The 24,046-nt window shown below is 31.5% G+C and overlaps 4 protein-coding genes across 4 annotated transcripts; 2 read left to right on the top strand and 2 right to left on the bottom strand.

Annotated features, from left to right (window-relative positions):
- Positions 1 to 1,431: 1,431 nt before the first annotated feature.
- LOC143910365 (protein 5NUC-like) lies at positions 1,432 to 13,323 on the top strand. The gene is made up of 4 exons (XM_077428797.1): positions 1,432 to 1,712; positions 10,645 to 10,883; positions 11,540 to 11,693; positions 11,767 to 13,323. Exons 2-4 carry the CDS (start codon positions 10,666 to 10,668, stop codon positions 13,192 to 13,194), a joined length of 1,800 nt encoding a protein of 599 aa, XP_077284923.1. The 5' UTR covers positions 1,432 to 1,712; positions 10,645 to 10,665; the 3' UTR covers positions 13,195 to 13,323.
- Positions 13,324 to 14,841: 1,518 nt separating this feature from the next.
- On the bottom strand, positions 14,842 to 17,564 carry Smyd4-4 (SET and MYND domain containing, class 4, member 4). Its single transcript, XM_077429204.1, has 2 exons — positions 15,738 to 17,564; positions 14,842 to 15,662 (listed from the first exon to the last, which is right to left on the bottom strand). Exons 1-2 carry the CDS (start codon positions 17,204 to 17,206, stop codon positions 15,308 to 15,310), a joined length of 1,824 nt encoding a protein of 607 aa, XP_077285330.1. The 5' UTR covers positions 17,207 to 17,564; the 3' UTR covers positions 14,842 to 15,307.
- On the top strand, positions 17,205 to 21,789 carry OSCP1 (Organic solute carrier partner 1). Its single transcript, XM_077429386.1, has 2 exons — positions 17,205 to 17,307; positions 18,963 to 21,789. Exons 1-2 carry the CDS (start codon positions 17,205 to 17,207, stop codon positions 19,802 to 19,804), a joined length of 945 nt encoding a protein of 314 aa, XP_077285512.1. The 3' UTR covers positions 19,805 to 21,789.
- On the bottom strand, positions 20,849 to 23,391 carry LOC143910642 (enoyl-[acyl-carrier-protein] reductase, mitochondrial). The gene is made up of 3 exons (XM_077429205.1): positions 23,269 to 23,391; positions 22,885 to 23,142; positions 20,849 to 22,701 (listed from the first exon to the last, which is right to left on the bottom strand). The coding sequence occupies exons 2-3, from the start codon at positions 23,102 to 23,104 to the stop codon at positions 21,845 to 21,847; spliced, it is 1,077 nt and encodes a 358-aa protein (XP_077285331.1). The 5' UTR covers positions 23,105 to 23,142; positions 23,269 to 23,391; the 3' UTR covers positions 20,849 to 21,844.
- Between the last annotated feature and the right edge of the window lie 655 nt (positions 23,392 to 24,046).

Raw genomic sequence — 24,046 nt, 5'->3', positions numbered from 1 at the left:
AGTTCTACGTGTCTCATATTAAATTATCATTGCTCCATAATCTCGTTTCTTCGAATATAATATATGTAAGAAAAATGTAACATTTTAATATTCAATAAAATAAAAACTTGGTTAGTTAATCAAGTAGTTTAAAATTTAAATAATTATTTCTTTGGAACATAACAATATATATATATATATATATATATATATATATATATATATATATATATATATATATATATATATATATATATATATATATATATATATATATATATATATATATATATATATATATATATATATATATATATATATATGTATATGTATATGTAGAATATTCAACTATTTGAATATCGAATAGAAAAACTTATACTTATCGTGATATATGAGATTTATTTTGATTCCAAAAACAGTGGAATAAAAGTCTGATCTTTTTCAAATATTTTTAAATTGCCTTAATTTTACGAAAAATATTTGAATAGTCATTCATATATTCGAATAATAAACCTTAAAAATATAAAAAATTGGCCAAATACATATATTCGTATATTGAATATTCAAATTCTCGGATAGGTATATCTAACTAATCATGTTTATAATCATCTATTTAAAATAATATATTTTGTAATCATTTTAATATGTGCTATAATTTAAGAATAAATTTTCTTCTTTTCTTCTTTTCAAATAAATCGGATGGTACATTGGTTTTATTTTATTTTATTTAAAGTAAATTTTTGCAGTGTCTTTACAGTTGCCCAAAATAGTACTGTGGCCAAACATTTAAACAATAAAAAATTCACATGAAAAAGAGAAAAATACACAAATAAGAAAATAAACCATGATAAAAACAAGAAAGAACACGATAAAAAATTTTAAAATTGTAATGCAAAACAAATTAAGAAAAACGACAAATAAACAAATTTTAAAATTAAAATAAGTAATAGAATTGAAAAGGTTCGTTGAAATTTTTTATCAACCAAAAATTAAATGTTATTTATTATTATCATTATTGGAAAATTGTCGTTTCTTTCGATACATGCAATAATTCTAAAATTGATAATGTAAAATAGTGTAAACAAAATTTTCATTACTAATTCATTGTGTGTTTTAATTTTTACAGAGGTGAAATTTTAATAAGCGTATTTGAATAACAATTACAAGCCAAGATACATGTCTAAAAGAATATTTGCAGCTCTTGTCAAACGTTTTAACTGATCTTTGTTTTAGTTTTTTTTTTGGTTCAATGGAACTAGCTTTCTTTTATTACCATGGTTATCATTGCAAAATATAATTTTGACGAGTCGCTTAGAAATCATTTTAGAGGTTGAAAAAGGAGCAAAGTGAAAGTTGCATTGTGCGTGTCTTTCGATGAGTTTTGACCATAAAACTGGTATTGAAAAGGCCTTAAAACAGACCGCGACCCTAAAGTTTGTACCGTTTTCAGGTCTTCCATTACCGACCCGCACTGGAACAACAGCATATCAGACAAGTTTCGTGCTCCAAAGCGGACAGACCTGTTGATCAGTTTGTTGTATCCAACAACTGGGATTTAGCAAGTCAAAAAGTAATACAGAAAAAAATTGACAGATAAAATATTCGATTCAAAGTGCAGCAGACAATTCTGCGATCGAAGCTTAAACGCATTGAAGTGATCATGGCTATTTAAAAACAATTAGACAAACAAGCAACACCTGCTATAAGTCTATCTACCCCTCTTCTACAAAAAGGTAATAAATTTTTATATGTTTTTAATGAATAATTTCAGGTTTGTTCAACAAAATGCTTAGTTTTTATTTGTTTTCACGATGTTTAATTCCTTACTGAATTTAAACATTTAGTCGACTATTAATGTACAATGCCTATGTATACATACATATATGTAAGAATCGTCTTTTTTCTTTGTTTCAACTACCAAATCGCGGCAGTGCTCGGTAGAATAAATTTGAACATTTATATAAAATGTGTACATACATACATTATTTAAAAATTCTAAAAATAGAGAAGTCTAAAAATATAGCAATATTAGTTTACAAGGTTATCTAATTTTTAAACCATATCTGTGTTCTCATTTTTATTAGGTGTGTACATGCATACATTATATGCACGTACATAAGTATATAAAATATAATAAATAGGTTATATTAGCATTGATTTTAAAATGTCTGTTATTTTCGCCGTTTAAAAAATTGAATTAAACGATAGAATTTATGAAAGTCGAACATTAAGTTTTATATAGTGCTATTTTAAATCAGTTAAAAAAACTAATACAACCCGTTATTAAAATAAATTGAGTATGTAAAAACGAAACGATAAATTTTTATGCTGACTTTTTCCTCGATTTAAAAATAAACATGCAGTGTTTCATTTCATTTCATTGTCGTATTGAAAACCATAACATTATTAGAACGTGATTAATACAAACACAAAATATGATTTGACCATAGGATAAAATTAATTTAAATTTATCAAATATTAATATAATATTATGTATGTTTTTTAAAGAGATAAATTTGCTTGAAAATAAATTTTACTTAAATTTTTTAAAGTTTGTTTTATGGACTAATAAGTTTGGAAGCATTTATCAAAAACAGTTTTCAACTTTAAATGATACGCATGGAATAATTATAACAAATATAACAAAATGAGGAGAGGGGAGAGGGGGTTCAAAAAATGCTTGCCCTGACGCCTCACTACACCACTGGGGTAGAGTTTTTGATCCCTCCTTTGAATATTTTGCGCAGGGACCCGAATCGTTACTTTTTTCATTTCGGTTAGGTAAAAAAAATATATCGGTTCAGTTCCGGTTTTAGGTTTTCGGTTCTCTTGTATTTAAATATTAGCAAGTTCATGTAAATACATCCACATCGTCTATACCTCTCTTGATACGGCTTTTGGCTATATCTTATTGTGATCATATATAATTAAAATGTCAAAGGAGAATATTTCCTAGCTTTCAGCTTGCCGCTGGTGCACTGCGGATTCTGATGTAGCTAAAATGCAAATAAAATACATTTTTTTATTAATACTTAATTGACTTTCTCTAGGCCTACCAACTTTTCATTGGGGCCGGCTTTTAGGAACCAAAGTGCGACAAAAGTTTAGAAATAATCTAGTAGTTTGTTTTATTCTAGAAGGTAATTTTTACAGGTATGGGTGTATTTACTCTTGCTTTTCCGTTCATATGTGTTTGAATCGCGCACTTTTGATAGCCAACTTATAATGTGTTCGTTGATATCTATGATATATTATATGTATTATGAGTTCATTGACAACTCGCGAGCTTAAAATATAATTGTATTTAAATCGGAATCGTTAATAGAATCTTTGATTGCTAATTGTAAAGTATGTAGGTGCCACACATTTCATTCCGATGAGACGAGGGAAAGGACAGTTCTTAATGGAAGGTAGCATATTTGCTTCAGAACAGAATTACCGGTCGAGTTAGTACGTATTTTAAAACAATAAAAATCATAATCAATAGAACAAATATCTGACTATTGATTCCAATACTCACTTTGAGCACATCAATACTAGATTTTGAGTTAAAGACCGCAAAAGCCCAAAAACTCATATCTCGTAAACGATCACTAACCAACAAAAATAATTATCATATTCGAATTCAGTGGGTCAAACTTAGTAAAGATTGGTTAGTCTCCGCTCTGGTAACTCTTTTGTTGCTCAGTATAATTAATATTCTGGTTTCCTTCGTCTATTTCGGTTTTTAACAAGTTGACAAATTTTATCATATAAGCTCCATTATCTGTTATAAGTTTTAACAGAGTAGATTTGTTCGATATCGATATAATATTTTTCTAAAAGTTTCAAAAACAATATCTTTAATATATTAACATTCCTGTATATATATTAATTTTACCGAACCGAAAAAAATATCGGTTCGGTTTCGGTTTTCGCTTCGGCAAAAATAACGGTTGTTTCGGTTCGGGTCCCTGATTTTGCGTGTGTAGAATTCGAAATATTGATATTATTTATTTTGGTACACACCAATTTTAAATATGAATATATGTATGTATGTATGTATGTACATAGCTAGTTGATGAACTATGTATGTATTATATATACATATCATGGGAGTCAGAAACGGTCGGTCTTGGATTATTAAAATAATAATAGTAATGGTAACTAAGCTAAAACTTCAATCGCGAACGAAACCTTCACACGAATGTAACATATGTACATATTATATTGTAGTATCTGCCTGTTACAGCCTTGTCATTGTCAGCGGAAATTACAATAATTACCTCCACAAATATGATTTTTTTTATATAACGAAGTAGTACATACGTACATTAAAATTTGTCACAATAGCAAAAAAATAGCGAAGGCAACGATAAACGAAAATGTGTTCATTTCAAAATTTTTGATTGGAATATACATATTTTCAGTTCGATTTGAGTGGGTGCCCGAAACGTGTGCGACAAAACAAACCTAATTTTCATTCATAATTTGTTAATTTACATACGCAAATTGCAGTCATTATGAAAATATTCAACGATCTGTTTGGCTGGGTGGCATGTTAAATACATACGAGTTTATGTAAATCTTCAGACGATAGACAGTTGAAAGACTTGCGAAAGACAGGATAGACACCGACGCCATCTTCTGGCACCGTTTATGAGGTATTTGTGAATTGAACTATCAAAATGTCACTCAATTTAATGACACAAAGCAATTTTAAGGAGTCTCGTGTAATAATTACCGAAAATAATAATGGGGTCCGCCCTCTAGGCGTTAACAAATTGAGCTCAATTGACCACATCTATTTTTCTTCGGTGGAATTTTTAATCCAAACATTATCTTAACGCTTTAATAATTAATTATTCACGCTGCGGTCTTTCAGATGATAATGTATGATCAAATACAATTTTTTATCGTTTCTATTTATATTTAGTTACTAATTAATTAAACCTTTCTACTTGTTAATACAGCTACTCTTGCTTTTTATTATAGTTCAATAAAAGTTTCAAATGACCGCAGTCACTAACAACCATGATTGTTCTATTCTGGCGGTTTTATGATGTTTGATGATTGTAACGACTTATATCACCGCGAATGTTTTTTAACAAACATGTACATACATAAGATTAGTTTATGATGATTCGTCTTCAAATTTCTCAATTTCTATATAAATAATGTTATTTCGTTATTACAGTTAGGATAATGAATAGAAAATTATAAATGAGAACTTTTAGTTTTCAATTTATTTGTATTTCATATTTCATTTTTCTTACACATGTACATACATAATAGATTTCTGATGCGTCAACAGTACTAACAATAATTATATGAGACAATGGCTGTCATTAAATTTGTTAAAAAAATTGTAATGTTGTTTTGAAGCTATTTTGTCATCAAATAAGACATTTCATGTTTTAAAGTCAAATTATAAAAAAAAAACTTGCATCGTACCATTGTCAATTTATTTGCTGTTAATGAGTAATATCTACACTAATGATTTATAGGGATTCATAAAAAATAGCGATGGGTAAAATCTTACTAGCTACGGGAACATGCAGAAAATGACGATTTTCTTCCGCTATACAAATGGCCTTTCCCCTGCTAAGACAAAAGTTTTCCTCTAGATCCATCGTGAAAAATCCAAAATTTCCAAATCCAGCATTTTTCGCTTTAGCCTAGTGTATATATACAAATGTATGTACATATGTACATACATACATACATATGAACGTGTGGGTTTAATATGTTTAAATCAAATCGTTGATTTTCAAATATCAAATGCAAATATCATAAGTATTCACTTGTTAAAGTAACATTATAGCATGAGGGCGTTTATTATGCCATTGCAAAATATGAACATATAAACGATACATAAATATATCAGGGCTGTGGAATCGTTTAAAAAACCCGAATTCAACTCCAATTTATGTACATATAAAAATTGGAGTTTTCTACACTCCCGACTTCTACCTTAAAATTTCCGAAACATGTTTCTATATATTCTTAAAGTCCATTCTCAGGTATGTATGTATGTATGTATGTACATATATAGATACAATCTCAATTTGATTAAGACTTGCGATAAATAGGCTATTATTCGAATTTCAAGATATGTGAATCGCTTAACATTAATGATGATTCATTATCGTTGTAAGCAAGAGGAATTATAATGATATTTCTCTGTTGTAAGGTAATGAAAACCTACGCATTCCTTGCTTATGCAATATGCACACAAATTAGTGAGTAATTTTAATGTTATTAAAAGGAAATTTAAAAAAACTTAAACAAGTTGAGAGCCGATTTTTTTACTAGGCTTTTCTATGTTTCACTTCGCAAATAATTGAACTAAAATTGCCGATCTTCCGATCGTTTTGAAAAATTGCCACCTTGCGCGGTTTGATCAACGATGGAAATTTCAATCAATATTTATAGTTTGATGGTGAAAAATAATCGCAATGAACACTTCTAAATTTCTGAAATTTTTGAGGACGGTGATGTTTAATGACCTTATGTTTGACTTTCTGCCACTCACTCGTCTTGTCAGATTTTAATTGTTTAAATGCCTATAACTTTATCTTTTTCACACTATATCTTATAAAACTTGCATTATTACGACTTCTGACTATCCAGCTCTGCAATATTTCCGGGGGTGGGAATTTCGGGAATTTCTTACGCTGTTAACTGTCCGAAATTATATGCGAACCAGGTCGGAGTATTTCATCAGGTAAAAGTCGAGTTAATTAAGGGCACGGAAATACTAGAGTAGTCGCAAAGAGCAGCCAACGACAGGAAGGAGCGGGTCGACTGAGCCTTGCTTCCGAGCCTAGAGGGTCCGCCCTGTCGAAAATCCCGACTTTTACCTTTACAACAATGTCTAAACATTTTACATTTGCTAGATTAATTTCAACTTAGGGCTTCCAAAAAACCGCCCGAAAGAAAAAGCTGGTTTTCGGTTTTTTTTATTAATAAAAAGCCGGTTGGCCGGCTTTCACCGGTTTTAGAAACTTAAGATTTTTAAGTTTAAAATTTTTATATCGAAAAAAAAATATAAATATATATTATATTATGCAAAAAAATAGCTTTTTATAAATTAAATTGAGTTATAAACATTGTGAACTTTCATTAGATCCTTATTATTACAAATAATACAATTTGTATTATATGTATGTATGTATATCACAGCCGTAAAATGGCAGATCCTAAATACGCACAAATAATTAAATGATTTAAATAAGCTATCAAGAATATATTATTAAAAAATAATGTGTAACCTCGCAGAAAAACTATAATTGTGGAATCGTGAATATTTCCATCTTTCGTTGTTTTAGCTTAATAATCCATTTAGCATATCCCCAACATTTTAAAACCATAATAAAAGTAGGTATGTGGCCTCAATATTTAAAGGGCTTCCAATTCCTTCGAAGAAAAATCAATTATATTCCGGAAATTCCCATAACCGCCCATAAAGCATTTGAGTTTACGACTACTTTTTCTTGTTGTCAAGTACTAGGTTTTGCTATAATAATGTTTTCTACCTGAAGTTGGGTAGGTCATTGAAACTACATACTTTCAATAATATTTTATCTTCGTCCATAACTAAATCTCAAAGAAACCGCTAAGTACCTTTTTTTTATTTTCAAAGAAATATCCGCCTTTTACCTAAGAGAGTTTAGATATACATATATACATACTTATTTTGATCTTTCATGGAAATTTGAAATTCATAATTGTTAATTTTGAGGAAAAAAGCATTAATTAAAGAAAACCTTAAAAAGCCGGTTTTCGGTTTTTTGAAAAATGGCCACAAAGCCGGCTTGGAAGCCCTAATTTCAACTACACAATAAATAATTTTATACATTTTTTTATATAAATAAGTTTATACAAAAATGTATTTAAAATCCACAATTTTAAAAAGTTCACAATTTTATCAGTAAGGAGCCATATGTGGCCCGTATATTGCAGGTTGAATGCTAATGCTAGTGACTGCAGGAAGAACAACCCATCGGCCCACATCGTCCCACAAATATTAGAAGAGCTTTTTGTTCTACATTAATATTCATAACCAAGTGTATAAACTTGAGTTAATAAAGAGAACATTCTGCACTTCCCACTGCGACTTCCGGTTATATTTTAGCCAATTCTGCAACGTCCTCCGCAATTTCAAATTGTAAATATGACATTATGCTCTTTGAAATGCTCATGTTATCGTGTTCTTGGTTTCATATTTATGTAGATAGTCCTTTTGAAATTGTCATACATGTAAATAACTCTTTTATTAACTGTCCTCAATGTGTTTTTTTCTTTTTACTTTATTTAACAAAGTGGAACGCGTTTGCTGAAACTATTCACATGCTAAACAGACCACCGTGCAAAATATGTACGTGTTTACATACATACATATAAGAAGGAATGCAATGGTATGTATTGGTAAGAGAAATATAAACGAGATTGGGTCGGATACAATTACAATTATTCTACTGTCTTGTATGTGACTTCAGTGATCTTACATATACTGTGGACTGTACATATGTATAATATAATTAGGCTATATGTAATTGAAATGTTAAATAAGAAAAATTACGCTTGTCTATCTAAGAAAAATAGTGTATAAATAGGATTTTAACGATGGTACATGTTTGAATTGTGATAATTTAACTTTAATTACAAATAATCACTGCATCTATTTATATTTGAATAGTACAATTATGTACATTGAACTAAACGCTCTTCGCATGTAATCAACTGAGATGTTTATTTTATTTCGAATTCTTATGTCATTTCAAATATTTTAAAAAGCTACGATTTTTGTCTATACCTTTTAAATTACAATTTAAAATTGACCACTAAATTAATACATATAAATCAAATAGTTTTTCTCATCAAGCACGGATTGAATTATGTAATTAAAAAAAATACCTATATACGTAGAAAGTAATATATGTAAAATCGTATGTATATTAAAATTGTTGAATTATCGTTTTATATTACACCCCTTATCTTTAATAATCGCCATTTGTCAAATCATGCTTAATATTTTTCCACATTCACAAAACTGAGTTTATTTTCCAAATTCAATATACATATGTATGTACATACATGTATGTATGTAATTTATTGATTTCAGAACAACATTTTTATACATTTTGGTCAATTTCTCGATTTCCTTATTTTAGAGCGTACACCAAAGATTTTTATGTAAGCATTAAATCTTAATTGGGCAGTAATTAAATGAAACCATTGAAAATTCAAATTAATGAGGTGTTGGTGCAGAAATTTAATATCACCTGTATTTTCTTAATGATTTTCATATTTTGGTAAAATTTGTAAGAATTTAAAACCATTGGTAATTTTGATTAAAATTTATCTAAGACATTTTGCAACGCTTAAATTGAAAATTTTATATAGCCTTAATGATTTATTATTTCTTGATAAAACAATTCTTTGCATTTTTATCAATAGCATTGTTTTCTTTTATTATATTTTGATTATACACTTCAATTTTTATGGTGCTTACAATTATCGTTTATCCGATTTTATTATTCAATTGATAATATATGAATAATATTATAGCCAAATTGTTGTGAATTGTGTATATTGTTTAACCCTTTGACTGCTACAACAACGATAAATCGTTGTTTTGAAATAGGCGAAGATTGCTACGACGATCGTTGTTGTCGTCATTAATTGTCGTATTTCAATACTTTCTTTGAGTCGCCAGCGCATCAGTGGCACGAAACATTTTTTTTATATACGTATTTATATTTATTTTTCAATCGTGCTTTATAAATATTTATCAATTTTTTAAATAAAAGCTCTTCAATTTCGGGTTCATCATCAAAGTAAATTTCGGGTTCGTTGTCAATGTCATATAAGGAGTTATTACTTGGGAATTGATTATTGTCGATAAATTCATTTTCAGAATCAGTAGAGCTGCTGATTTGTCGAGTTCCTCGGCGAGGAGCTATTATTTCGCTTTCATCACTTTCACTGTCCGATATCATTTTGCAGAGTTAAAATAAATGGCAAAAAACATTAGAAATCCGCTTTCAATTATATAGGTCACGAGACGTCACGAATTCGTGCAATCAATCAAATGCAACTGAAATGCATACAAAATGTTTATGATACATGTTGAAAAATTATTTGATTATTAGAAACTTCGCATCCTTGTGTGTCTCGCTCACACGTACACAATTAAAACCAAGAAAGAAAGAGAGAAAGACCGCTACCTGTTTCGAATATATCGCATGTTGTAAGGATACATCGATGTCTAAAAATAGATTGTTGAAAAAAATAGAGCGTCGGAAAACAATCGTCAAAACTTATTTAGTGTATATATGTAGGTATCTCTTTCGCACGCACGCATGTAAAAGCAAGACAGAAAGAGAGAGCACGAGTCCACAACTGCTTCTTAAAAATGTATATAAAGTATTATAAAAATTACGAGCGTTCGGCGAAGTATGTAAAAAAAAATATTATATTTTTTTTTTTTTCAAAATAATTACAAATGTTAGCATTTTTCGCTTGGACATTGAAAAACCTCGTAGCAGCCAAAGGGTTAAGAAATTTGAATATTTTTGAAAGAAATGAGCTCTTATTAAATTATCCGAAAGTAATACAATTTTTTGTGCACTATTTAATTTTACTAGAATTTTTATTTGAATTTGATTTTTTTCTTTTCAGAAATAGAAGTTTGATACAAAAATGAAACACTTATCATCCATAATATTATGTTTATGTTCAACAAGTATATTTGCTGCTATTACAAATACACGCGAAAACAAAAATTTTGAATTATTAATACTACACAACAATGATATGCATGCTCGCTTCGAACAAACTTCAAGACTTTCTTCGACTTGTGGAAAGACTGATGCATCTCAAGGAAAGTGCTATGGGGGATTTGCCAGAGTTGCCAACAGGTTCAAGAAAATATAATATTTAATGTATACATTTAAAATCTGTGGGGTTCAAGAATACATAGTAATTAATATACATATATACATATACTGAAAACTACAGATTTCAACTACATATATATTATATTATAATTACATATTATAATTATATATTAATCTAATATATAATTTCAAAAGAGATTTTGTATGTTTTTTGGTTCGTAAAATCCGTGACGTCATCGAAAAAATGAATATTCAAATAAATTTAAATGAAAAAAAACTATTCAAATAAATTTAAATGAAATAAAACTATTCAAATAAATTTAAATGAAATAAAACTATTCAAATAAATTTAATAAAATATTTACTATTAGATTAGCCATGTTTAAGCAGTTTATATTACAAATACCGAGCGAAACCGGGTAAAACCACTAGTAATAAATAAATTGGACTGTTTTGGTGGCTGGGGATGTATGTATGTATAGTAGAATAATTGTTCTCAAATCAGACATTGTTGCAAGCATTGGGTGGTTTTTTATTCAAAAACTTAGATAAAATTCCCAAATTATAAATTAAAAACACACACTGTTCTCATATTCAAGACTGCAGTTTATATATCGATTAATTTTATATATAATTAAACGACTTGATTAAAAATACTTAAATAAATATATTTATAGGGTTCGTGATGCACGTGCAAAAGCAGCAAGAGGTGAAGGTCCTCCGGTGCTTTATTTAAACGCTGGTGATACATACACAGGAACGGTATGGTTTACTGTGTATTCATGGAAAATAGCTGCTGCTTTCATAAATATGCTTCAACCAGATGCAGTGGTAAGTTTAAGACTATTTGAACAATAAATTTAATTATGATTTGAATAAAATAATGCGATGTTGAAATTTTCAGTCTTTAGGAAATCATGAGTTCGATAAAGGAGTCAGTGGATTGACACCTTTCATTGAAAACTTGACATGCCCAGTCTTATGCGCCAACATTGATGTCCATAAGGAACCTGAACTTCAAAAAGAGCGTAATTTAAAAAAATCAATTGTTTTAACTGTCAACGGTACAAAAATTGGTATCGTTGGATACTTGACACCGGAAACAAAGTTTTTAGTTTCTCCAAATCAAGTGGAATATGAAGATGAGGTTCCAGCCATCCAAAGAGAAGTCGATAATCTGAAAAAAGAAGGCATTAAAATTTTAATCGCATTAGGTCATTCTGGTTTTGATACTGACAGAAGAATAGCACGAGATGTTGAAGGAGTTGACCTTGTCATCGGTGGGCATACAAATACTTTTCTTTGGAATGGTGATGATCCAGACATAGAGGAAAAGCAGGGACCATATCCAACTATGATAAAGCAAAAGTCAGGAAAATCAGTTCCAGTTGTACAAGCATATGCATACACTAAGTACTTGGGAAGGTTGCATCTAATATTCAATTCTGATGGTGAATTAATCGAACACGATGGATTACCTATGTTACTTGACAATTCCATTCCCCGAGAACCCGATGTGTTGGATTTACTGGAAAAGTTCCGTCCTGGAATAACAGAATTGTCCAAACAAGTTGTGGGTAAAACTAAAATACTTCTTGGTGGATCTAACACTATGTTATGTCGTATTGACGAATGCAATATCGGAAATCTCCTCACAGATGCAATGATATATTCGAATTTATTGGACTACAATGACAAATTCGGCTGGACTGACGTTCCAATAGCTATAATACAAGGAGGTGGGATAAGGTCATTCATTGATGTTAAACAAGTGGATGGAAATATAACAAGAGCCGACGTAATGACTGTATTACCATTCGACAACGCAATAATTGCTGTCAACGTCACTGGAGAAATATTGATGGAAGCTTTGGAGAAGTCAGTTTACAATTACGATCTAATTGAAGCGCCTGGTAGTTTCCTTCAGTTTTCTGGTTTGCACGTTACATACAATTTGGACTTGCCAAAAGGATCCAGACTTGTGTCAGCGTATGCCCGATGTGGAAATTGTATCGTGCCAGAATACTCACTGGTGAAAAAAGATTCTGTCTATAGAATATTGATCCCCCAGTTTATGTTTCAAGGAGGAGATGGATATACAATGTTCCGGGACAATGTAACAGCCAGTAATATACTTCAGTACAATGATGTGGAAACAGTGGTAACTTATCTCGCTCATAAAAGTCCAGTGTATCCGGAGGTTAGCGGGAGGATAATATTTACTAATGAAAAACCCAAAAACAGTGTTAGTATTGTTAAGGCAAATTCGTCCACCATTATAATATGCTTTATAATAGTGAGTTTAAAAGTTTTAAGTGAAAATTTTAAGTAAAAAAGTTACTTACCTCAATAGGACTACGACATATAATTTTATATATGTAATTTGAATATTTAATGTTAATATTAGTTTAGATAAATAAAATAATAATAAACATGATTATATGATTGTCATGATAAATTTACATTTTTTGTTTCAATTTAGATTTAATGTTTTACTTTACTGAAAAAAAACCAAACGGTTCAAATAAGACTAATTTCGAATAAACGAATGTAGCAGATTTTGTAGAATGTTATGCTGAGATGTAATGACGTGATGATTCTTGACAAATATTAGCTACCCCCAGTGGCATCATCCAATTTTCATGATAAGGATTTTCGACAAAAAAACCTTTCAAAATATGTACATATATTGGTTACAAAAACAATTTTATTTGACAGCATGATTTTCTAACGAATATTGCTCATTGAGATTTATTAGATTCTAATGAAACCTGATGCAGGGGAAATATCTGAAAAATGTAATTTATTAATTTATTTACAAGGCTTTAAAATTTTAATAAAGAAAAAATTAATGAAGGAGTTACATATAATGAAATATAAGACGAGCAATCTGAGGTTTCGATAAATGTATATGCTGAAAAAAAAAAAAAAAAAAAATTATTTCCATAAATTACATCACAACCAGGGGTCACCCCAATTTGGAACAATGGGTTCCCAATTTTTTTTTTTTTTTATATATATACATATTAGGAATATTATTCATTTAACTAAATACCCTTTTAGCTTCTGCAGAGTTCACAGCAAAAGTTAGCTATTTTCTTAACTTCTTGGATACTTTTCGGAATTCGATTTATTGATAAATCCCCATCGTCGACATAATCTCGAAAATCGTTAGTCAAAATTTACGAGTTCATTGAATTTACAAGATTTGCATATTTTTATAAGATTTGTACATATATACATTATATATGTATTTTTAGATTTCCAACAACGGGTTTCCAGAAACTCACGGAAACCATTAGGGTGACACCACTGATCACAACAGACTTTTGTTTACAATTTACTATAGTAAATCGACCATGGCTTAAGACATAGGTTCCCAAACAGTTCTTCCCCCGTGAACCCCCCCACCCCCACTAACATCAAATTTCTCTGAACTTATTAACTTCAAATGCGGATATAATGAAAGCTTACTGTGGTAGGTTTTTCTTCCTGATATGGATCACTTTAGGAACCTATGGTAATTATTAATAGCTCTTGGAATACATATCAGAATAAGAAAATCATTAGTGAAATATTCTTAACAACATTCAAATATTGCAGACTATATATAAACAAATTAATATAATTGTCAATAGCAGTAGAAATGATTTTTTTTAATTAACTAACCCCTCCTCTCCCAAATTATTGACCTGGATATAATAATGATGTACATACATATGTACGTTTACTGATTGGAGAAATGTTTATTATGTATAGACGACTTCAAGCAATGTGGATAGGCAAACAACTGTTAATTTCGGAAGTTGTAATATATTAAACTGTTTTTTTTTTTAATTATCCTAAATATGTTAATATTTTTTAGAAAATTTTTACATTTTAATTTCTAATACCCACAAAGCCTGTAACTGAAAAAACTGTAAGTAATGATAAGTGTGCCTTGATTATTAGCAACGATTAAGGAAGAACGAAGTACATAGTTGTGAATAAAATATACATGTATTTTGTATTACAAAATTTATTACTTTTCTAACAGAATCTGTAAAACAGTAATATCATAGATAATTTATAATTAACATGAATTTAAACTCTTAATCAGATCATAACCACAATTAGAGATCGCAAATAAAATTCAAAAAGCAATAAAATTCAAACTATTCTTTGGTTTTGTGAAATTTACACAAATTTGAAATTTCAATTTTTTAAAATATAAACATAAAAATAGTTAACTTATAGTAGCAGCAAAGTGATATGAATAGATGTTAAGACTTATATACCTTTAACAAAATAACTTGTCGGACTCGATAATTCATAAATATTTTCTTTGAAATATGAGTCTGCATTTTAAGCACAATATAAAATTAAGGCACATATTAAATATATCGAAAATAATATGCACAAATGTTACATGAAAAAAAATATATATATATGTATATATACATATATTAGTCACGATAAGGTACGACATTGCTAAAAATTCCCCAACATTGTTTGATAGTTTCTTGATAATCAGCAAGATCTTTACAAGGAGCACATTCTTCAAGCATTTCGGCATATTTGTACAAGTTATTTAAAATTTCGTAGGCCACAGTTTTTTCGCCATTTTCGAGACTCATAATTAATTCAGGAGTTATCAGATTGCGGAACTTGTTCTTTGTCTTTTTATTTGTAAAATGAGCTTTTTTCAGATCAATATATGTGGGCCATTTATTCGAACATGCCTCACAAGCGCACCTAAATTTATATTGGAAAAATAATTCTTCTTGTCGTGTCTCATAGCGGCTCATCGCATGATGAAATCTGAAAGATTTAAAATAATCAAAGTCAGTTTTATATAATGAGTGCAAATAATATTCAAAACAAACTGAAACAAACCCATAGTTATCAAAGATTTGTTGTCCTTTTTTGATCGGCCTTAAAGCCATCAATGTAATGGTAGTATTGTTAACAACACGGTCAACATTAGGAGAGCAAGAGTGATTCAAAAGACTCAAAAATCCATAAGCCCCAGAACTGAAATTACAACTTTTTAAAAATTTATGATCTTTGTTTTCTGTTATAGCTTCAATACTGTGCATGTTCGATGCTGAAGTCATATTGTGATGAAGCATCAGCCCTCCTGCAAGCCAAATATACTCATCAGTCTCCAAAGACAAAATGTCTCCATCACTATTTGGACAGTCTGCAAAAAATGATGTATACTCTTTCAACATGTATAGCAATACAGCAGAAGTTATACTTCTATTGTAAAAATCAGAAACGGATCTCTTATGTATATTCGTTTCTAGCATATGTATCGTGGCATAGTTGTTAGAATCGTACATCGGGCGACCTTCCACATTGACGAAACCTTTGAGTGTCGGATCGGTTTGATCTTCGGCTTCTCGAATCGTATCGAACAAATCGTTCCAAGTCGAATGATCGCACCTGGCTCGAATCAGCATTTTCAACGAGAGCAATTCTAACTTGGTGAATTTCATCGAAATTAGAAGTGGCATAATAGAACATTCGAATTTGTGAGAACAGCTCCAAGACTTGGCCCTGCAAGCTTCGTCGCAAAACATCACATAGTGACACAGCTCACACGGGATCATGGCGTCGTTCAGTTTGCAACAAGAGTAGCACCGTTCTAAAAAGTAGGGTTCCAACAGCAGAGTCAAGTAGGGCTCTTCGACGACGAGGACCTGTCCGGGGGATATGTCTTCCGCGGCCACCACACATCGTCCCATCGAAGGGATGTGGCCGATCTCCAAAGCGGCACTCGCGCACGGCACACTTTCCAAGCTCTTCTTGGGGAGCGAGAACATTCTTCGGCGAGCTTGTTCCAAATCGAATTGGAGCGGTGTCTCGGTTGCGGCTGCCTCCTCGCATGCCGATTTCCTTTTGACGAGTTTCGGCTTAAGGTCGTCGTCGTAGCCGGACGCCAAGGCACGTTCGATGTCGACGAGACACTCTTTATATTTGCTGAGGGAAAACAGAGCGGCCGACCTGTTGGCGAAAGCTAGGGAGACAAGTTTTGGGGTTTCCGCATACTTGACGGCTAGATTGTAATTGTGAATGGCTTTGTAATCGCGCTTCAGGCGGAAGAAACCGTTGCCGATGTCTCTATATTTGGCAGAGAGCTGGTCAGACTTCTGGGTGTCGGCGGGTGGTAGCGGGAACGATTGGCAGCGCTGGATCAGTTGGTAGCACTGTTTGACGCGCGCGCCGTTGCTGCCGCATTCGGACAGTTGCTTCGAGAACTCGGCCAGAGTCTTCTCGAGTCGCATTCGCTCCAGGAGCGAGGCTGCCGTCTGGTCGATGTTTTTGGCGGTTTGCTGGTGAGAGTGAGGGTGGGAAGACATGGCGCAGGCCCTGCTGGTGGTCAACCTGGGCTGCGAGCTGCTTTACGTGGTGCAACAGCGTCTGCGCGCTCAAAGATTGCCGCCCGATACGGCCAATACTGGTTACTGGTTACTGATTACTGGTCAACTGCAGATGCAGTCTGCACATTCAGCAGCGAGTACCACGCCTCCTCACCGCACGACCGATCCCTCCGAACTGACTCACCCCCGGTCGGCTTCCTCCTATTTATAAGCGAAGGTCGCTGTCAACGCGGGATTCCCAACTGAGCTCAACCATCCCATACACGTTCTGCACTGGCCAATGCGCGCACCCGCACTCGCACAGTAGCCCACACACGACTGCACCCGCACCCGCACTGTGTCATCAAATGAATGAAGCTATGCTTTTTTTCAGCAACGCCCTTCGTAACCCACGTGGCTCATTTTTTGTATGCACAAGCTAAGGATCTCATACATTGCGATATAAAAATGTAGTATATTTGGTAAACGGATTGAGATCTGTTGATACCTATCCAGTACGACCCGTATGCTGCAGGTGTCATGCAAGTGCGGATAGTATTCTTTGGTACATTATATGGACGTATTCATACTCCATTCGCGCATGCACATTTGCGCATTCATGCGCGTCCATATAGAATGTACCAAAGAATACTATCCGCACTTGCATGACACCTGCAGGATACGGGTCGTGTTGGATATGTATGAACAGACCTTTATTGTGCAAATTGCAAACGCGCGTACGACAATCCTTGCTACAAAAATCACGAATATGGAATATCTGGCACTCGACTTCTCGTTAGTACTTCGCGTGGATGACTTTTGATTGATGGAGTTTTTGGGTGCCAGATGTTCCGTGATTTTTAGTGACGTGCGTGATATCGCTTTTTGTGGAATAATCACGCTTCCATTCCGGAATATCAGACGATCCACGCCTTTCGCGATCCGTATTGATAGTGTAATAGGTTAGTATCGCGATATTCAATAGTGTATCTTACAAATGATAACTATCAAGTTTCATGAAAGAAAGCGATAAGTCTATGTCTAAATAACTGCACATGAAAGGGGATTGAATAGAGAAAGTTATCTTGTTACGAAATAGTGTCTCTAAGGACGAATTTAAAATGTTTTTTGGGCCAGTATTTTGTAACATAACAGTCATATCATATATTCACGAAAACTTATGTTTTCATGAATATGTGATATGATAGATGTTAGAATTTTGAGAAATTAAGACCACTGAATCTCTGGAATTAGATAATAGTTAATGGTCACAGATGTCTGAGCAATAGGAAAAGCATATTTTTTTTCCTACTGTGAAATTAGCTGAATTTCAGGGCATAATCATCAAGTAGGTAATGTATTTCATAGTATGTACATAGTTATCTACATATAACTTTCACAAGGCACATTGGAAGATATTTTAAGATAATACATATATAAAAAAGTCATTAAAAAATTAAGTTAGTTAAAGGTAAAAAAGATGTCTGCAGTTGTATATTTTTCATTTAATCATGCAATATTAAGAAGAAATCTGATACAAGTACATATGTACATAGTTCTCAAGTGTAGATAATATTTACGCTTACAAATTGTAATTCATGCATATCATGTTACGAAAGTGTTTGATAACACGAAAGTCAAGCATGCATATGTACATATGTATGTTCTATTCAATATTTTACATTATTTAAAATCTAGTAAATACCAAATTGTTAAATGCATGACAACAGCTAAAACAATTCTATTTTGATTTCAGTATTGACAGATATACTTGAGGTACTATTCAATGAAAAACTTATCCGAGAACTAGAAGATGCACCACAACTTGGAAAACATAATCATGTTAGGCAGTTAATGGAAGACATAGCTAACGTATCTATAATGAGACTTGATGCATTTTCTATGACAAAGCTTTGGGAATTGATGGTGATGGTTTTCAAATGGCAGATCAGTGTCACTAAACCAAACGAATTATTTATATTGACAGAACGACATTTACAAGGCGTTATTCAATTGGTGCCAGATCAACCAGTTATATCTAAAATCATGAGATTTTATCATAAAATATATAAAATGGGAAAAGATACTCATGAGAAATGTATTTTAATGATGAGAAATGCAATTCTCATATGGCTTCAAGATTTTAATGTAAGAGTATCACTTCTACTTCGATTGGGCTTGCAAAGGAATGATGGTTCATTCTACATGACCAATAATCCCGATGAAAAAATGCTTAAGATTCTTCAAAATGTAGGTGAAAGTATTTATTTGTATGAGGATGCTGACGACGATTTACCGCGGGATGGGAGAAATCTAAATACAAACACATCTGAGGTGTCGTTTTTGGTGCAGGATATACTGGGTGATAGTAAAGATACAATTAAAAATACTGGAAGCTTTGATTTACGCTTTCTCCAAAAGGATAAGGGAAAATTGGATTGTAAGCAACGATCTCATTCAGTTTGTGAGTTTGAAATTAAAACATCCGAGAATGTAAAGAGTAAACCTGATATTGAAAATTTGAATGAAACAAGTGCATCCACATCGACGCTACACGATGATCTGTTGATGTTATTAGATGGTGATACTAGTGTATGAATGACGAGATTGAAAAAAATATCAACACAAATTTTTAGATCCACATATGAAGTAAAACATGTTGGCAACAGAAAAACTAGTTAGAAAGTCGCCTATCGCCTATTATGGGAAACACATGCTATACGAATAATAGCAAAAATGTTCATATAAATTTATGCCACTTAGGTGTAAGTAAATATATTATATGGTCTATTATTCAAAAATTTCAAATTGCACAAAAGCAAAAAAGCACAGTGTAGAGCTTTATTGCAAAAATTATTGATGTTTTGAAAGCAGTGCTATTAATAAAATATAGAATTTTGAATACAATTTTACTATTAGATTTTCCCAATGTTGAAAGTATACATGAGCCGTCTAATTTCAAAACCAGATAGATCAATTTTTTTTAATTTTCATTTTATGTTATTTTTGTTAGGTCAAAATACGGATCCATATGTTGGCCAAGTAAGAAAGTTCAAAGCAATTTACATCCTATTGAATTACTTAGCTAAAGTCAAGGTTTGTTTCAAAATCAGATAAGTCTCGAAGTTTGCAAACAAAACCAGATAGATCGCCCAGTGGAGGTTCCCTCGTGAGCCGCAAACTTATGCAAAAATTCATATAAATCAGATATAGTTTGTTTCAAAACAAGATAGATCCACAACGTTGGTTGCAAAACCAGATACATTACTAAACTTGGTTGCAAAACCAGATAGATCCAAAATAATTTTTTTTTTTTCAAAAACTAGTTATTGGTCAAAAGTGAAAATACAGTCAAGGATGTAAACATCTATGACCAGTTTATATAAAATATTTAAAAAAATAAAAATTAAGCTAGTTATAAGTTTTTCCTTGTTCCTGAAAAATTTCTAAAATCTGACTTATCTGGTTTAGAAACTAGATGGCTCACATATGTTAAGTTAAGAATGGGATATAATAATTTCGCTGTTTTAGAATTTAAAATCCTTCCACCGGTAACAATCAAATGTTTATCTTTACTTAAGAACGTTTTACTTTATATAAATAACTTTTATTTATTATAAACATTGAGTTAAGATTTTTTTTAATTTATGCTGTAGACATAATGGTAATTTTAATAATAAATTTTTCAAACTGAAATATTTTACCCAGTCACTAAAAAAACTGTCGATCACTGTGTTAATCTGATAAAATTCAAATTTTCTGTGCTTTTTTTTGTAGAAAAAAGGTGCCAGAACTTACATAAACATTTATACATTCAAACAACTTCAATACACAATCAAATATACATTAAGGTAGTATACTTGTGGTGGTTGATTCATCAATTTTTTAAAACAAATCTTTAACATCAAATAATATAGGTGCCTGAACGCCATTTAATGTTCAATAACAAAAAAAAAACGCTTAAAATAAGCCTTTTTAGTTATTTATAGAGATTAAAAATAATGCACGGTAGAAAGAGGAAGTTAAATGAAAATGTTTTGATAATACATTAAGCTTAAAACAAAATTATGTATGTATTTTACTCTGTGATATTTTTATGAATTCTTGTCGTTAAATATATTATAGGAATTAAATCAATGTATGCAAAGCAATATTATTATAGTGAAATAAAATTTAGACAATCTGAAAATAATTAAATGAAGGTGGACGTTTCTATTGGTTTTTTGGGTAATCTGTCCTGGAAGAATCCTTGGGATGAAACTTTTTATAAATATTGAAATTGATTGTTTTATTTAAAAAATGTGCATCCATGATTTAATAACTCAAGTATTTAGAAACATTCTTCTGAAAAAAATGTCCTGGATTTGTCACATAACCTAAAAATATGTAAAATGGTCACCTTAAATTAAATAGAACAACAAAACACTGTAGATTAAAGTAATTTATTAAAAGTATGCAAGCTTGCTAACAAACTACACAACTATGTATGTATGTAAGTTGAAAACTAATATATGAACTACATATGTATGTATATATAAAAAATAATATATGAACTTATGTATGTGAACGAAATAAATGTTGAAAATATGAACATTTCATTTATTTAAAGCGGATATCTAATGTATACGTGTTCCAGCATTATTCGAAATCTAGGATATATTTTTTTCCAGCAAAACCTTGAATAGATAAAGTATTCATTAAAGCATTTTTATATTGGTCGAATTTGACGAATTCGTGAGCAGGTGCATGTATATTCTTTGACAGCATTAATTGTATAATATCTTCAAACATTTCAGTTCTAGCAGCACTTTCAGCGTTCTCCTTACTCCACCGTGTCATCCAATATCCATGTGTAGAAATATCTTTGAAAATGAAAGCAGATGTCGGTACAGTGACAGGATCTCGCGACATGCCACCATAGGTAACCATCGCTCCGCGCAAACCCAGATGTCGCAAAATTTCTAAAGCACTCTTTCCTCCTACACAGTTCAGCGCAAGCAATGGCCTTTTAAATTTCTCAGTTTTGAATATATCTGTGCTTCGGATTTCTTCTTCAGTTAATACGCACGTAGCTCCCAATTCAGTCAGATATTCTTTGAGTTTATCAATGTCAGGTCTATTTCTTACAATATTGACCGAATTTATTCCCCATACTTTGCACAATTGTATGACGTTTTGACCGCACGCACTATTTGCTCCATTTTGGATGAGTGTATCGCCTGGTTTTAACGTTCTGAAATCTTTAATCATTCTATATGCTGTGCAAGGGTTTACAGTGAATGTGGCCGCTTCTGCTAATCCAAGCTCTTTGGGTATCTTGAATAATTCATTTTCGCCAAATATTCCATGGGTACGCCATGTACCCGGCTCCGTTGTTAAATGAACGACTCTATCTCCAGGAGAGAGGTTTTTTACATTTTGTCCCACTTCCAAAATTTCACCTACACCTTCTTTTCCTCCTACAGCTGGTAACCTTGGTTTTTCAGGATATATACCTAAAATAAAGTCATAGCTAGAGTTTATTATGCAAATTTGTCTGAGATAGTAATATTGTGTTACGTGAATAAACAATACACATTACATTGTTAGAAATAGAGATATCACTGGAGTGTTATTAAGAAGTTAACTATTATTATTGTTATGATTACAAATTGAAGATAAATAATGAAAAAATTTACCTTGTACAGTGTTAATATCTGCTGGATTTACGGGAGATGCCAACATTTTTAACAGAACCTGATTGGGAGCAGGAGATTCCAGCTGTTGTTCCGTTGGTTGAATCACTTTAATAGGTTCTCCATACTCGGAATACACCAAAGAGACGGCTCGTACACTATATTTTCTCATTCCAAATGCGACTCTATTACAACGGTTGATGATTGATGCAACAGTAGCCATTCTAGTTCATTCAACTATTGACGCCGAACTTGTATAACCTATAAGAATGAATGGAAATAACCTATTAGTGTGCCGGTTGAGCAACTACTAATTGTGTACAACTATTGATAATGATTATATAGTGTTTAAAGTCAAAAACGATAAGAAATAATAACTGATGTAACCTTGATGTTTATCTGTCTGAATAACAACTATGCAATCAAGTTTACTATATTCCTTCTAAAGTCCACTGTTTGACAGTTCCAGTTTTGACATTTAATAGAGACATGTGGACCGCTGACAGTACTATTTTAGTTTAATTTTAGTTCCATAGATGTCACATTATTATTTATTTTTTACTAAAAATTAATTTCAAAATTTTCAGTTCTAATTGAAATTTATATTTTCTTTTGTTTCATAGATTTTTTCATTCGATTTTCTCAAGTAAAATTTATCTACAAAATTTTCCAATGTTCAAGAACAAACATGGAAATCTTCGAAAGGCATATCACAGCCTACGGTAATCAATTTAGAAACATATTTTATTTTCTTTGGCATATTTTTCGATCTGCTTAATATACTTTTGTCCATATAATTACAGTATTTCAAGGGCTAATCGTCATTATTAACGAAACGACAAGCACAAAAAAGAGTTTCCCTTGACATATTGAGACAAGAAAACAATCGAAATTGTAAGTGGTTACCCAAACGACGTCTATTATCAAAAAAAAAAAAAAAAATGACGCGCCATTTATATATATATATGTATGTACATCCGGTATTTTCACCTTTCCTCACCGATTATTGTGAAACTACTAATCATTTAAGCAAAATGCACAAAATCACATCAACACTAATTTAGAAACGTAAGCCAAATGACAAATCGTAATATTTCTCAAGAGTTTTATTATACATAAATGCTACTACACCGAACAAGGTCCGCTGCACCGGTTGTCCTTCTTG

This window comes from Arctopsyche grandis, chromosome 4 (assembly GCF_051622035.1).
Source record: "Arctopsyche grandis isolate Sample6627 chromosome 4, ASM5162203v2, whole genome shotgun sequence".
Taxonomy (NCBI): Eukaryota; Metazoa; Arthropoda; class Insecta; order Trichoptera; family Hydropsychidae; genus Arctopsyche; species Arctopsyche grandis.
Note: the sequence above shows the minus strand (reverse complement) of the source record. Positions and strands in the feature narration are given on the sequence as shown.

Excerpts from the sequence above, each read along its gene's own strand:
- LOC143910365 (XM_077428797.1), top strand. The coding sequence starts at position 10,666 with ATGAAACACTTATCATCCATAATATTATGTTTATGTTCAACAAGTATA. Across the intron at positions 10,884-11,539 it reads TTTGCCAGAGTTGCCAACAG|GGTTCGTGATGCACGTGCAA; the intron begins GTTCAAGAAAAT and ends ATATATTTATAG. Across the intron at positions 11,694-11,766 it reads TGCTTCAACCAGATGCAGTG|TCTTTAGGAAATCATGAGTT; the intron begins GTAAGTTTAAGA and ends TGAAATTTTCAG.
- OSCP1 (XM_077429386.1), top strand. The coding sequence starts at position 17,205 with ATGGCGCAGGCCCTGCTGGTGGTCAACCTGGGCTGCGAGCTGCTTTAC. Across the intron at positions 17,308-18,962 it reads GCCCGATACGGCCAATACTG|TATTGACAGATATACTTGAG; the intron begins GTTACTGGTTAC and ends TTTTGATTTCAG.
- Smyd4-4 (XM_077429204.1), bottom strand. The coding sequence starts at position 17,206 with ATGTCTTCCCACCCTCACTCTCACCAGCAAACCGCCAAAAACATCGAC. Across the intron at positions 15,663-15,737 it reads CAAATCTTTGATAACTATGG|ATTTCATCATGCGATGAGCC; the intron begins GTTTGTTTCAGT and ends TAAATCTTTCAG.
- LOC143910642 (XM_077429205.1), bottom strand. The coding sequence starts at position 23,104 with ATGGCTACTGTTGCATCAATCATCAACCGTTGTAATAGAGTCGCATTT. Across the intron at positions 22,702-22,884 it reads AGATATTAACACTGTACAAG|GTATATATCCTGAAAAACCA; the intron begins GTAAATTTTTTC and ends ACTTTATTTTAG.